Here is a 15834-nt window from a genome sequence, read left to right as displayed (position 1 = left end):
ATTCCCAAGGGTGCCTGTTGAAGTATATAGTCTAGGTGTGAAAAATTACTTCTCCGAGGATAAGCAGGCTGCTTGTTCTCACTGATGGGTGACGTCCACGGCAGCCCCTCCAATCGGAATCTTCACTAGCAAAAGCCTTTGCTAGCCCTCGCGCGCCGCGCATGCGCGGCCGTCTTCCCGCCCGAAACCGGCTCGTGCCGGCCAGTCTTCTTTTCTCCGCGCTCGGTACGGTTGTGTTTCGCCGTTCGTGCCCCGAAAAGTCGACCTCGCGCGTCGTTTTCGACTCGTTTCTGTGAGAAACTTTAAAAATTGTTCCGGAAAGACCTCTTTTGGTTTTTCCCTTCCTGTAGTTCGAGTTTTTTTCGCCCCGGTAAGTTTTCTTTCGTTGTCGGGGTAGGCCTTACTTAGGCCCCGGTCGAAATTTCCTTCCCTCTATTTTTCTGGTGCCTGATTTCGCCGGCGTGATTTTTCCGCCCATGACATCGAAGCCTTCCAGTGGCTTCAAGAAGTGCACCCAGTGCGCCCGGGTAATCTCGCTCACTGACAGGCACGCTTCGTGTCTTCGGTGTCTGAGGGCCGAGCACCGCCCTCAGGCCTGTAGTCTGTGTTCCCTTTTACAGAAGCGGACTCAGGTAGCGAGGTTAGCCCAGTGGAACTTTTTGTTCTCGGGCTCTTCGTCGGCATCGACACCGGGGGTATCGAGTTCATCGACGTCTTCAGCATCCAGACCTTCATCCTCGGCCGCCAGTGCATCGAGTGCATCGAGGCATCGACCCTCTGCATCGGCGCTGAGACATCGGACGACTGTATCGACGTCGGTGGTACCGGGACCCCGTCTGCTGATGTCGGACGGTGGTGCTTCGTCTGGAGTGCAGGTGAGGGCTGTCCATTCCCCTGCTGGTGGCGGTGAGCCTTCGGGTGGGTCTCCCCCTACCCTGAGGGCTCCTGCGGTACAGCCCCCCCGAGATCGACCCTCTTCGGTCTCGGCCCCGAGGAAGAGACGGCTGGATTCTACGTCCTCCTCGTCGGTGCCGGGAAGCGCCGGTGACGTGCTTCGCAAAAAATCTAAGAAGCATCGACACCGGTCCCCTTACCGTGTCGGCACCGAGAGCTCTGGGTCGCCGAGGGAGTCTGCACCCAGCAGGCATCGGCACCGAGAGGACCGCTCACCCTCTGTCCAAGAGGTGTCGATGCGCTCCACTCTGGACAGCCCGGAACAGCCTCCACGCCCGGAACAGGTTCTGACGTCGACGCCTGCATCGACTTCCATGCCTTTTTCTGCAGCCGCTCTGAACGAGAGCCTCCGGGCCGTTCTCCCAGAGATTCTGGGAGAGCTGTTGCGCACTACCCCTCCGGTACCGGCGGTGCTTGCGCCACCGGTACCGTTGAGCGTGGCGCCGGCTGGTCCATCGCCCGGGGTGAGGTCGCCAGCGTCAGTGCCGCGTGCGGTACCGACTGCGGTCGCCTCCCAGGAAGGCTCCCCGACTACGTCGGCGGAGGGAGCTTCGCCGATGCGGGCGAGGGAGTCTACCTCTCGACACCCCCATCGTGGACGTGGCTCCACGGAGTCGAGCCGGGCGCGGTTGCAGACACAGGTTCGTGAACTTGTGTCTGACACCGAGGGTGAGGCCTCGTGGGAAGAGGAAGAAGACATCAGATATTTCTCTGACGAGGAGTCTGAGGGTCTTCCTTCCGATCCCACTCCCTCTCCTGAAAGGCAGCTTTCTCCTCCCGAGAGTCTGTCTTTCGCTTCCTTTGTCCGGGAGATGTCTACGGCCATCCCCTTCCCGGTGGTTGTGGAGGACGAGCCCAGGGCTGAAATGTTTGAGCTCCTGGACTATCCTTCTCCACCTAAGGAAGCGTCCACAGTACCCATGCACCATGTCCTGAAAAAGACATTGCTGGCGAACTGGACCAAACCTCTAACTAATCCCCACATTCCCAAGAAGATCGAGTCCCAGTACCGAATCCATGGGGACCCAGAGCTGATGCGCACCCAGTTGCCTCATGACTCTGGAGTTGTGGATTTGGCCCTAAAGAAGGCTAAGAGTTCTAGGGAGCATGCTTCGGCGCCCCCGGGCAAAGACTCTAGAACCTTAGACTCCTTTGGGAGGAAGGCCTACCATTCTTCTATGCTCATGGCCAAAATTCAGTCCTACCAGCTCTACACGAGCATACATATGCGGAACAATGTGCGGCAGTTGGCGGGCTTGGTGGACAAGCTCCCCCCTGAGCAAGCCAAGCCTTTTCAGGAGGTGGTCAGGCAGCTGAAGGCGTGCAGAAAATTCCTGGCCAGAGGGGTGTATGACACCTTTGATGTTGCGTCCAGGGCCGCTGCTCAAGGTGTGGTGATGCGCAGGCTCTCATGGCTGCGTGCCTCCGACCTGGAGAACAGACTCCAGCAGCGGATTGCGGACTCGCCTTGCCGTGCGGATAACATTTTTGGAGAGAAGGTCGAACAGGTGGTAGAGCAGCTCCACCAGCGGGATACCGCATTCGACAAGTTCTCCCGCCGGCAGCCTTCAGCATCTACCTCCACAGGTAGAAGATTTTTCGGGGGAAGGAAGACTGTTCCCTACTCTTCTGGCAAGCGTAGGTACAATCCTCCTTCTCGACAGCCTGTGGCCCAGGCTAAGCCCCAGCGCGCTCGCTCTCGTCAGCAGCGTGCGACTCAGCAAGGCCCCTCGGCTCCCCAGCAAAAGCAAGGGACGAGCTTTTGACTGGCTCCAGCAGAGCATAGCCGACATCCAAGTGTCAGTGCCGGGCGACCTGCCTGTCGGAGGGAGGTTGAAAGCTTTTCACCAAAGGTGGCCTCTCATAACCTCCGATCAGTGTGTTCTTCAAATAGTCCGGCAAGGATACACCCTCAATTTGGCCTCCAAACCTCCAAATTGTCCACCAGGAGCTCAGTCTTACAGCTTCCAGCACAAGCAGGTACTTGCAGAGGAACTCTCCGCCCTTCTCAGCGCCAATGCGGTCGAGCCCGTGCCATCCGGGCAGGAAGGGCTGGGATTCTATTCCAGGTACTTCCTTGTGGAAAAGAAAACAGGGGGGATGCGTCCCATCCTAGACCTAAGGGCCCTGAACAAATATCTCGTAAAAGAAAAGTTCAGGATGCTTTCCCTGGGCACCCTTCTCCCCATGATTCAGGAAAACAATTGGCTATGCTCTCTGGAGTTGAAGGACACCTACACACACATCCCGATACTGCCAGCTCACAGACAGTATCTGCGATTTCAGCTGGGCACACGTCACTTCCAGTACTGTGTGCTACCCTTTGGGCTCGCCTCTGCGCCCAGGGTGTTCACAAAGTGCTTGGCTGTAGTAGCAGCGGCACTTCGCAGACTGGGGGTACACGTGTTCCCATATCTCGACGATTGGCTGGTGAAGAACACATCCGAGGCAGGAGCCCTGCAGTCCATGCAGATGACTATTCGCCTCCTGGAGCTACTGGGGTTTGTGATAAATTATCCAAAGTCCCATCTTCTCCCAGTGCAGAAACTCGAATTCATAGGAGCTCTGCTGGATTCTCGGACAGCTCGCGCCTATCTCCCAGAGGCGAGAGCCAACAACTTGTTGTCCCTCGTCTTGCAGGTGCGAGCGTCACAGCAGATCACAGCTCGGCAGATGTTGAGATTGCTGGGCCATATGGCCTCCACAGTTCATGTGACTCCCATGGCCCGCCTTCACATGAGATCTGCTCAATGGACCCTAGCTTCCCAGTGGTTTCAGGCTGCTGGGGATCTAGAAGACGTGATCCACCTGTCCACGAGTTTTCTCAAATCCCTGTATTGGTGGACGATTTGGTCCAATTTGACTCTGGGACGTCCTTTCCAAATTCCTCAGCCACAAAAAGTGCTGACAACGGATGCGTCTCTCCTGAGATGGGGAGCTCATGTTGATGGGCTTCACACCCAAGGAAGCTGGTCCCTCCAGGAACGCGATCTGCAGATCAATCTTCTGGAGTTGCGAGCGATCTGGAACGCTCTGAAGGCTTTCAGAGATCGGCTGTCCCACCAAATTATCCAAATTCAGACAGACAACCAGGTTGCCATGTATTACGTCAACAAGCAGGGGGGCACTGGATCTCGCCCCCTGTGTCAGGAAGCCGTCAGCATGTGGCTCTGGGCTCGCCGTCACGGCATGGTGCTCCAAGCCACATATCTGGCAGGCGTAAACAACAGTCTGGCCGACAGGTTGAGCAGGATTATGCAACCTCACGAGTGGTCGCTCAATTCTCGTGTAGTGCGACAGATCTTCCAGGTGTGGGGCACCCCCTTGGTGGATCTCTTCGCATCTCGAGCCAACCACAAAGTCCCTCAGTTCTGTTCCAGGCTTCAGGCCCACGGCAGACTGGCATCGGATGCCTTCCTCCTGGACTGGGGGGAGGGTCTGCTGTATGCTTATCCTCCCATACCTCTGGTGGGGAAGACTTTGTTGAAACTCAAGCAAGACCGAGGCACCATGATTCTGATTGCTCCTTTTTGGCCGCGTCAGATCTGGTTCCCTCTTCTTCTGGAGTTGTCCTCCGAAGAACCGTGGCGATTGGAGTGTTTTCCGACCCTCATCACACAGGATGAAGGGGCGCTTCTGCATCCCAACCTCCGGTCCCTGGCTCTCACGGCCTGGATGTTGAGAGCGTAGACTTTGCCTCTTTGGGTCTGTCAGAGGGTGTCTCCCGCATCTTGCTTGCTTCCAGGAAAGATTCCACTAAGAGGAGTTACTTCTTTCTATGGAGGAGGTTTGCCGTCTGGTGTGACAGCAAGGCCCTAGATCCTCGCTCTTGTCCTACACAGACCCTGCTTGAATACCTTCTGCACTTGTCTGAGTCTGGTCTCAAGACCAACTCTGTAAGGGTTCACCTTAGTGCAATCAGTGCATACCATTACCGTGTGGAAGGTAAGCCGATCTCAGGACAGCCTTTAGTTGTTCGCTTCATGAGAGGTTTGCTTTTGTCAAAGCCCCCTGTCAAGCCTCCTCCAGTGTCATGGGATCTCAATGTCGTTCTCACCCAGCTGATGAAACCTCCTTTTGAGCCACTGAATTCCTGCCATCTGAAGTACTTGACCTGGAAGGTCATTTTCTTGGTGGCAGTTACTTCAGCTCGTAGAGTCAGTGAGCTTCAGGCCCTGGTAGCCCAGGCCCCTTACACCAAATTTCATCATAACAGAGTAGTCCTCCGCACTCACCCTAAGTTCTTGCCAAAGGTTAGGGTGTGTCGGAGTTCCATCTGAACCAGTCAATTGTCTTGCCAACATTCTTTCCCCGTCCTCATTCCTGCCCTGCTGAACGTCAGCTGCACACATTGGACTGCAAGAGAGCATTGGCCTTCTATTTGGAGCGGATACAGCCCAACAGACAGTCCGCCCAATTGTTTGTTTCTTTTGATCCCAACAGGAGGGGAGTGGCTGTAGGAAAACGCACCGTATCCAATTGGCTAGCAGATTGCATTTCCTTCACTTACGCCCAGGCTGGGCTGGCTCTTGAGGGTCATGTCACGGCTCATAATGTTAGAGCCATGGCAGCGTCGGTAGCCCACTTGAAGTCAGCCACTATTGAAGAGATTTGCAAAGCTGCGACATGGTCATCTGTCCACATATTCACATCCCATTACTGCCTGCAGCAGGATACCCGACGCGACAGTCGGTTCGGGCAGTCAGTACTTCAGAACCTGTTTGGGCTTTAGGATCCAACTCCACCCCCCGAGGGCCCTGTTTGTTCTGTTCCAGGCTGCACTCTCAGTTAGTTGGTAAATTTTTTAGGTCAATCTCAGTTATGTCCTCGCCGTTGCGAGGCCCAATTGACCATGGTTGTTGTTTTGAGTGAGCCTGGGGGCTAGGGATACCCCATCAGTGAGAACAAGCAGCCTGCTTGTCCTCGGAGAAAGCGAATGCTACATACCTGTAGAAGGTATTCTCCGAGGACAGCAGGCTGATTGTTCTCACAAACCCGCCCGCCTCCCCTTTGGAATTGTGTCTTCCCTTCTCTTTGTCTTGCTACATATGAGACTGGCCGGCACGAGCCGGTTTCGGGCGGGAAGATGGCCGCGCGAGGGCTAGCAAAGGCTTTTGCTAGTGAAGATTCCGATTGGAGGGGCTGCCGTGGACGTCACCCATCAGTGAGAACAATCAGCCTGCTGTCCTCGGAGAATACCTTCTACAGGTATGTAGCATTCGCTATCCTTCTCATCTGTAGCAATATCTTGTTCTAATTAGTCACATTTACAGTGGCACTCTGGCATTTGCTATTTAAAGAATGCAAGAACCCAAGACAGATTTGCCCATTTGTAATACAGTACAAACCTTTCACTAGTGTTCAACTTCCAGCTCAGAATGCTTCTGGCTTAGTTTCTGCTAAAACTGTCCATAAGTTCCAAATGTTGTCACACTATAGTCAGGACAATTTGTGATGATCTGCTTTGTTAGCACTGGTCTCATTTTTATATCCGCTCCTTTGGCTGCCCATACTAACTACAGCTAAATTTAAGCTGCTGACTTTGGTTTATCGATTGGGGACAGGTACAAAATATTCTTTAACGAATTAGTTGGTGTCATCTTGGGAGCTGAGGTCCAGGCAGAGAGCTCTTTTAGTGGTTCCTTCACAGCAGGTTTTGTTCCTTGACTCTCTTGCCTGCTTTATTTTTTCAATATTTTCAAATTCTTAACATAGCAAGAAATAAATTCCAGTCCACATAAATGAGAAGAGACAAAGAAAATTCACATCATAATAAATCAAAATCAAGAAATCGGCAAATGCATTGCACTACATAAACCAAAGTTAACACTACTTGGTCTAATTAAACCACCATCTAAGTGACAATAAGAAAATTAAAAAAAAAAAAACCCTCTTCAACAATTTCATTTAGACTGAGATTCTTTGTCTAACAAAGGACTCCCAACTGAATTAGACCAAAGGAAACAGGCCTGCTTTAATATATGGGTATATTCAGTGCCCACTCTGTGGAACAATATGCCAGTCAAACTGAGACAAGAGGTGACATAAGAGCATAAGCATTGCCATACTGGGACAGACCAAAGGTCCATCCAGGCCAGCATTCTGTTTTCAACAGTGGCCAATCCAGGTCATAGTACTTGGCAAGATTCCAGAAGAGTAAAACAAATTTTATGCTGCTTATCCTAGAAATAAGCAGTGGATAGTCCCCAAGTCCATCTTAATAATGGCTTATAGACTTTTATTTTAGAAATGTATCCAAACCTTTTTTTAATCCTGCTAAGCTAACTGCTTTTACCACATTCTCTAGCAACAAATGCCAGAGTTTAATTACATGTTGGTTGAGTCAAGAAATATTTTCTCCTATTTGTTTTAAACTTACTACTTAATGGCTTCATTGTACACTCCCTAGTCCTTGTATGTCTCTCGTGCAGAAGTTGAAGATATGGCTCACTATTGGGCTGTGAGTTGCAGTGTAGGTAGTTACTGAAGGAGGGTGATGTTTTTAAGAGTTGAGAAAAAGGTTTCATATCATTAGGGCTCAAATGGATAGTTTTTTTGAGGAGTGGGTTTGATTTTATTAGATTGTTTTATTTGCATGGTTGATAAGCGTTGAATGATTTGTAACCTTGCAATATACAGAGTTTTTCCATTACATAACTTCCTGCTATTCCAGAACCTGTGGGATAGTTGTGCCCATCAACCAGCAGGTAGAGATAAAGAACGGAAATCTGAGCTGAGAAATATCTCTCGGCATCCAGTCCAGCTCCTCAGTATTTTCTATCTCCAGGAGGTGGATGGACACGTTTTTTAGCCTCTGGGTCTGAGTGCTTTGCTCCTAATCTAGTTGGTCAACTGGTCCCCAGTTGAGCTTTGCAGGTAGCTTGAGTCTGCAGTCATATCTTGAGGTCTTCAGATCCCTGTCTCTGGTGCCCCACAAGCTTACTTCTTTCCTCCCTCCTATTTCCTGTGGAACTGTCCTTTTCCAGCACAACAGCCTTAAGAAGGAAAAAGGTTTGCTGGAGAGCACGGGACAGAGTATCAGTCCCGATCCTTTCTCATCTGTGGTAAGTCTTGTGGAGACTGTGAGCTTGGGGGGACGGGGGAAGCAGTAGGCAGTGGTAAGTCTGACTAAAGTTTGACTCATAACCGCTTGGAGGACCTCAAGTTCTGTTTGGTGCAGGGGAGCAATCCTGACTCACCGCTTGGGACACTTGCTGTGCTTGTTACAGTTGGGGGGGAATAATGACTCAAGCAGAGGCAGTTAAGCAGTGTTCCTGCTATGGGACCCACTGGCTGGCATCGGAGCTTTGCAGTGTGTGCGAGTCAAGAATCCTGTAGGACATGGAAGAAAAAAGTCAGTGGCAGCACGTTTTCTTCAGATTCAACGCAGCATCTGAATATGCAGGGATCTTTTGACAGAGCTGGTGCATATTTTGATGCAGAAGAGTGCGGGAATGGGTGCCATTTTGTTGGGGCCGTCGGGCAGTGAGGAGCAGCCTTTGTCTGATCATGCACGGAGCACAACTTCAGGGCCTGACAGAGCATTCAGCTGCATCGGGATCTCTGTTTTCTCCAGAGTTTATATTGCTCATACATCAGGGACAGTCAGTGATGCTGCAAGATGCTTCAGTTTCTCACCCCACTGCCCCTCCAGTTCCTAAGAGATCTCATTACCTCCAGAAGTGGGCAGATGAGACTGTCTCTGCTTCTCCCTCCATATCTGATGTAACCTCAGTCTATTCAGGGGAGCCATTAGAGGAGGGAGAATTCCATCCTGAGGGGGGGGGGGGGTGATCAGGAAGTACTGAGGTTGAGCTCCTCTTTATGAAACAGTACTCTTGTTTCTGAGGTACTGGCAGTGCTTTCCATTGAAGAACGTTCTGCTTCAGCATCAGGAGTTCCTTCTTTGTTGATCATAAGTGGACTTAGAGGTCTTTCTAAGGTCTTCCCGATGCATCCAGACATTCAGGAGCTGATTTACAGCAGAATGGATCTCACCAGATGCAGGGCTGAGAATGGGAAGAGCCATGACTCAGCTCTTCTCGTTAGTTCCAGAGGAGAAAAATTGCAGCTTCCCAGGGTGATCTCCTTGGTCACAGCGATGACTAAGACGACCACCTTGTCATTGGAAGAAAGCATTGCCCTAAAAGACCTACAGAATATGAAGGTAGAAGGCTTACTGATACAAGCTTTTGAATTGGCCTCTTTGGGCCTTCAAGCAACAGTGTGCAACTCGTTCATGGCAAGAACATGCCTGAAGTGGCATCAGCAGTCGGCAATACAAGATGGGCGCCATAATGCCCAGCTGGAAGTGGGGTTGGCCTGTTTGGCGGGACCTGCATTCGAAAGGCGATGGATATGGTTTCCCTCATGAGTTTGGCAGAGAAAAATCTCTGTTTGTTGACAGCTCACATTGTGGGGTCCTTGAATGTGGAGGCAGATTTTCTCAGCAGACACTCCTTGGACCCAGGAGAATGGGAACTAGCTAGCCAGGTGTTGGTAGTGGACCGATGGGGTTCTCCGCTTCTGGACTTGATAGCAATGAAAAGGAATGCCAAAGTGCCTAAGTTCTACAGCCGTTGGAAAGAATTGGGCTCGATGAGGATTAATACCCTAATGCAGCCCTGGCCAGAGATTCAGGTCGCCGCATCTCAAAAAAGATATAGTGGAATTAGAAAAGGTGCAGAGAAGGGTGACGAAAATAATAAAGGGGATGGGACGAATGAGGAAAGGCTAAAGCGGCTAGGGCTCTTCAGCTTGGAGAAAAGGCGGCTAAGGGGAGATATGAGAGGTCTATAAAATAATAAGTGGAGTGGAATGGGTAGATGTGAAGCGTCTGTTTACGCTTTACAAAAATACTAGAACTAAGGGGCATGCGATGAAGCTACAATGTAGTAAATTTAAAACAAATTGGAGAAAATGTTTCTTCACTCAACGTGTAATTAAACTCTGGAATTCGTTGCCGGAGAATGTGGTAAAGGCGGTTAGCTTAGCGGAGTTTAAAAAAAGGTTTGGACAGCTTCCTAAAGGAAAAGTCCATAGACCATTATTAAATGGACTTGGGGAAAATCCACTATTTCTGGGATAAGCAGTATAAAATATTTTGTACTTTTTTGGGATCTTGCCAGGTATTTGTGACCTGGATTGGCCACTGTTGGAAACAGGATGCTGGGCTTGATGGACCTTTGGTCTTTCCCAGTATGGCAATACTTATGTACTTATTCATCTACCATATGTCTTCCCTCCTTGACCCATGGTAGGCCACGTGTTGAAAAGGATCGCATTGCACCATGGTTGAATAATTCTCATAGCCCCGGATTTTCTGCCGGTGTGGCCGTGGGTGGAGTTTAAGGTCTATTATCTTTAGGATGTTGCAAATGAGGCTCCATATTTTGTGAAAAGGCTAATGTTTTCACCAGCAATAAATCAGTTTGCATAGTCGACTCTTGTTACACTTTCTTTTAGTTTATAAGATTAGTTTTAAGAGATTTTTGTCAACAGAATTGGAAAAGGTGCAGCGAAGAGCGACTAAAATGATAGCAGGAATGGGACGACTTCCCTATGAAGAAAGACTAAGGAGGCTAGGGCTTTTCAGCTTGGAGAAGAGACGGCTGAGGGGAGACATGATAGAGGTATATAAAATGAGTGGAGTGGAACAGGTGGATGTGAAGTGTCCACGCTTTCCAAAAATACTAGGACTAGGGGGCGTGCGATGAAACTACAGTGTAGTAAATTTAAAACAAATCGGAGAAAATGTTTCTTCACCCAACGCATAATTAAACTCTGGAATTCGTTGCCGGAGAACGTGATGAAGACGGTTAGCTTGACAGAGTTTAAAAGCGGGTTAGACGGTTTCCTAAAGGACAAGTCCATAAACCACTACTAAATGGACTTGGGAAAAATACACAATTCCAGGAATAACATGTATAGAATATTTGTACGTTTGGGAAGCTTGCCAGGTGCCCTTGGCCTGGATTGGCCGCTGTTGTGGACAGGATGCTGGGCTCGATGGACTCTTGGTCTTTTCCCAGTGTGGCATTACTTATGTACTAACTTCTTTATCTTATCAGGCAGTATCATTACCATCGGAACTATGTATGATGAGTGATTATTTACTTCTTAGAAAGTCATTTAAGATTTTATTTAAGACATATTTTCAAGTATAATTTCAAGGTTTTTGTACTGAATTTTTGTTGTTGTTGATGACTTATTGTACTTATTGATCTATGTATCATCTGAGCAACTGGTTCACTTCTTTTTTTTGTTTGTGACCAGCGTAGAACTATTCATGGCATTTGTGGGCTATAAGTCCAGTGTAAAGTGTATGCAGACCTGATTCAATTGCTGGACAAGGGTCCTCTCTGTCTTCTGCAGGTACATGGCCTACTGAATCAAGGTCCAGTGCACATGGATGATCCATTCCCCTTTGGTCTTATGGATTGGCCGTTGAAAGGGCTCAGTTGAGACAAAAAGATTATTCTGATTCGATCATTGCTACCTTGTTTCAGGCTTGGAAACATTCTACATCCTTGGAGGTCTTCAGAAAGGATTGGTTTGGGGTTCTGTAAAAGTTCGTGGCTTTGACCCATTTCAGGAACTGACTACAGAAAACCTCTTATGTGGCTCACCCGAATATTATTTGAATTTTTTTATGGGGAGTAGGCTGCTTGCGTCCTCTCTTTTCATATGCCATATCGAGAGTAGAACCTTAATTTAGCCCTTCAGGCTCTTCTTTTGAGCCACTCCAGAAGGCTTCCTTGAAAGATCTTACACTAAAGACAGAGTTCTTGGTAACTGTTGCATCGCCACTTAGGGTTTCGGAGCTTCAGGCTCTCCCTTGTCAGGATCCCTTTTTTTTTTTGTTTTTTTTTTTTGCTTTTCAGAGGTGAGGGTTTCCATGCATATAGTGGTATTGGCATATTTTCTGTGGAGCTTCAATCCTTTAGCAGAAAGAAAGAAGAGGCTCTGTATTCTTCCTTGAAGCTTCTCAATGTGCGTAGAGTCCTCATTAGATATCTGCAAGTCATGATTTTGCAAATTGGACAGACTGTTTTGCTTTTTGGTAAACAGAAGCTTGGCCTCATGGCTTCTAAGCCTACAATTGCTAGATGGCCAAAGGAGACTATCGCGTCAACTTATTTGATTGTGGAGAAGCAGTCTCCTCAGGCCTTGAAGGCTGATTCTACGAGGCATACAGTGACATCTTGGGCAGAGACTACCTTACTGTCTCCAACAGATATTTGCAAGCTGGCGACACGGTCAACACTGCATACCTCGGGAACCAGTTTTGGGACTTCGGTCCTCAGGGCAGCAGCACCAGGATCCCGCCCACTTCTAGGAATTGCTTTTAAACATCACACAGGTTCTGTAATAGTGAGACGCTATGTAATGCAATGAAGTCTTACCTGATGATTTTCTTTCCACTATTCCAGAGGCCCACCCAGGGTTTCTGAAATGTTTAGTGGCTGTGAAGTAATGGGTCAAATAATTGTCACCTTGCATGGTGTTTCCTACACATATCTCTTGTTCTCAAAAGTTGTCCAGAAATGAGAGGTCCACACATGTTTGCGCTTCTGGTTAGTGTTAGGTTAGCGAGTTTAAGTTTGTGTTTATTCTGAGTTTCTTTTCTGCTTGTCTGTGTAAATACTGAGGAGCTGAACTGGATGCCAAGAGAGATGTCTCAGCTCAGTTTTCAGTTCTCTATCTCCATCTGCTGGTTGATGGACACAACTATCCCACAGGTTCTGGAATAGTGGGAAGGATTGATGGCAAGAAAATCATTAGGTAAGACCTAACTTCTCCTTGAATACAAATTTCTAACACACTTATACCCTGTGGTTTTTTTTTCCTTCTCCAGTGGTCCACAGACATTGATTGGCTCTAATCCCATGCTAGGGTGTAAAGCTGGTGCCATAAACACTGCAGGCTTAAATCTGAGTAATATTTTACCATCAGGAGGGCTGGTGTCGAGTGCATTGCCAGCCACCATGCAGTCTGCCGCTCAAGCAGGTTAGTATACATGATTTTCCTCAAGACATTTTAGTTCAGAGTCCAGAAGGAAAATGTTGACTGAAACATCACCTATCATAACTCAGAAAATGATTTTTGGTGCAAACGGATATTAGGTTTGGATGGTCTTTTGTTTTTTCTTCAGCTCTGAGCAGAAGAAACTTTCAGCCTTTTTAAAGCAAAATTACTTTGTTCATGTGTTGTGGTATTTGAGAGATACAGTTTTAGTGCAGGGGTTCTTAACCTAGTCTCACAATGAATATGCATGAGAGAGATTTGGATGCCCAACTATTTGTATGCAAATTTATCTCATGCATATTCATTGTAGGTATCCTAAAAAACTGATTAGATGTTTCCTGAGGACTGGGTCGAGAAACCCTGCTTTAGTGTTAAAGCACCTGCTCTAACTTATTTTTGTTGGGGTTTTTTTTTTTGTTACTGCTGTCGAATTGGTGTACGTGTATGTTTGGAATAGCCCTAAGGCACAGTGGGCCTCATTTTCAGTGGTAGCGATCAACATTTTTATTTGAACATTGACCACAGTGTTTAAGGAATATATTCAGTAGGACTGTATCGAATATGCCTATTCGATTCGGCCCCAAATAGTGCCCCAAATACATTATTCATATTTGGCTGAATAGTAATTTAAATTCAAATACGAATAATCTGTGACGCTACTGTGCTAAATCATATTGAAATAAACAATTTATCTCTGATTTAATGTTGCTTTTGGCACAAGGTATCTTTCAAAGATATCACCAACAGGGAAGATAGGGAATCTCGATAGCGAGGTTGCAATAGAGACCATCATAGACCAGGCGTCTTTTAAATAAAAAGCAGACAGAAGATTGCAAATTATCACTGTCAACTGCTGAGCAAGCTGTAAATAGGAACAACAAACATAGTTTTACACCTCTGTATGTCTATATGTGAATGCCAGAAGCCTAAGAAATAAGATGGGAGAGTTAGAATATATTGCACTAAATGAAAAATTAGATATAATAGGCATCTCTGAGACCTGGTGGAAGGAGGATAACCAGTGGGACACTGTCATAGCGGGGTACAAATTATATCATAGTGATACTGTGGATCGAATTGGTGGCGGGGGTAACACTGTATGTTAAGGAGGGCCTTGAATCAAATAGATTGAAAATTCTGCAGGAAACAAAAAAACATCTTAGAATCCCTAGGGACTGAAATTCCATGTGTAAAGGGGAAAAGGATAGTGATAGAAATGTACTGCCATCCACCTGGCTAGGATGAACAGACAGATCTAAAAATATTATTAGAAATTAAGGAGGCTAACAAACTGAGGAACACAATAATAATGGGTGATTTCAATTACCCCGATATTGACTGGTTAAATGTAAAATCAGGGCATGCTAGGCAGGTAAAATTCCTTGACGAAATCAAGGACTGCTTTTATGGAGCAGCTGGTTTAGGAGCCAACGAGGAGGAAAAATTCTAGACCTAGTCCTTAGCGTAGCGCATGAACTGGTGTAGGAGAGAATGGTGATGTGGCCGCTTGATAACAGTGATCATAATATGATCAGATTTGATATCTGCTCTGGAGTAAGTACACACAGGAAATCCAATACATTGGCATCTAACTTTAAAAAAAGAGACTATGATTAAATGAGAAGAATGGTGAAAAAAAAACTTAGAGGAGGAGCTGCGAAGGTCAAAAATTTACATCCGGCGTGCATGCTGTTCAAAAATACCATACTGGAAGCCTAGACCAGTTATATTCCATGTATTAAAAAAGGAGAAAGGAAGGGCAAACAACAGCCAGCATGGTTAAAAAGTGAGGTGAAGGAAGCTATTAGAACTAAAAGAAAATCGTTCAGAAAATGGAAGAAGGATCCAACTGAAAATAATAAGAAACAGCATAAGGAATGGCACGTAAAATGCAACGAGCTGATGAGGAGCGCAAAGAGGGACTTTGAAAAGAAACTGCATTGGAGGCAAAAACACATAGTAAAAACTCTTTTAGGTACAGTAAAAGCAAGAAGCCGGCAAAAGAATCATTTGGACCGCTAGATGACTGAGGGGTAAAGGGGCACTCAGGGAAGACAAAGCCATAGCTGAGAGATTAAATTAATTCTTTGCTTTAGTCTTCACTAAGGAAGGTTTGGGAGAAATACCATGGCAGATATGGTATTCAAATCTGATGAGTCAGAGGAACTGAATGAAATCTCTATACACCTGGAAGATGTAATGGCGCAATTTGATAAATTGAAGAGTAGCAAATTGCCTGGACTGGGTGGGATTCATCCCAGATAACAGAAAGAATTGAAAAATGAACTTGCAGAACTATTGTTAGTAATATGTAATTTTATCTTTAAAATCATGTATGGGTCCGGAAGACTGGAGGGTGGCCAATGTATATTAGATCCGGGAAAATTATAGACCGGTGAGCCTGATGTTGGTGCCGGGCAAAATGGTAGAGACTGTTATAAAGAACAAAATTACAGAGCACATTGAAAAGCATGGATTAATGAGACAAAGCCAACATGGTTTTAGTGAAGGGAAATCTTGCCTCACCAATATACTACATTTCTTTGAAGGGATGAACAAACATGTGGATAAAGTTGATCCGGTTGATATTGTGTATCTGGATTTTCAAAAAGCATTTGACAAAGTACCTCATGAAAGACTCCAGAGGAAATTGAAGAAACATGGGATAGGAGATAGTGCTCTGTTGTGGATTAAAAACTGCTTAAAAGATAGAAAACAGAGAGTAGGGTTAATTGGTTACTATTCTCAATGGAGAAGGGTAGATAGTGGTGTTCACCAGAGGTCTGTGCTGGGACAGTTGCTTTTTAACATATTTATACATTGTCTACAGATGGGAGTAGCTAGTGAGGTAAT

At 47.0% G+C, this 15834-nt stretch overlaps 1 protein-coding gene across 10 annotated transcripts in view; it reads left to right on the top strand.

The window, feature by feature from the left end:
- SUPT20H (SPT20 homolog, SAGA complex component) overlaps positions 1-15834 on the top strand; it is a 167924-nt gene that overhangs the window by 122738 nt on the left and 29352 nt on the right. For all 10 annotated transcript variants that reach the window (XM_030200390.1, XM_030200392.1, XM_030200395.1 and 7 more), the window contains one exon: positions 12812-12963. In XM_030200390.1, the coding sequence (XP_030056250.1) occupies positions 12812-12963 (152 nt within the window). The remainder of the gene's footprint in view (positions 1-12811; positions 12964-15834) is intronic.

The sequence above is a fragment of the Microcaecilia unicolor genome, chromosome 4, assembly GCF_901765095.1.
Source record: "Microcaecilia unicolor chromosome 4, aMicUni1.1, whole genome shotgun sequence".
Classification (NCBI taxonomy): Eukaryota; Metazoa; Chordata; class Amphibia; order Gymnophiona; family Siphonopidae; genus Microcaecilia; species Microcaecilia unicolor.
Note: the sequence above shows the minus strand (reverse complement) of the source record. Positions and strands in the feature narration are given on the sequence as shown.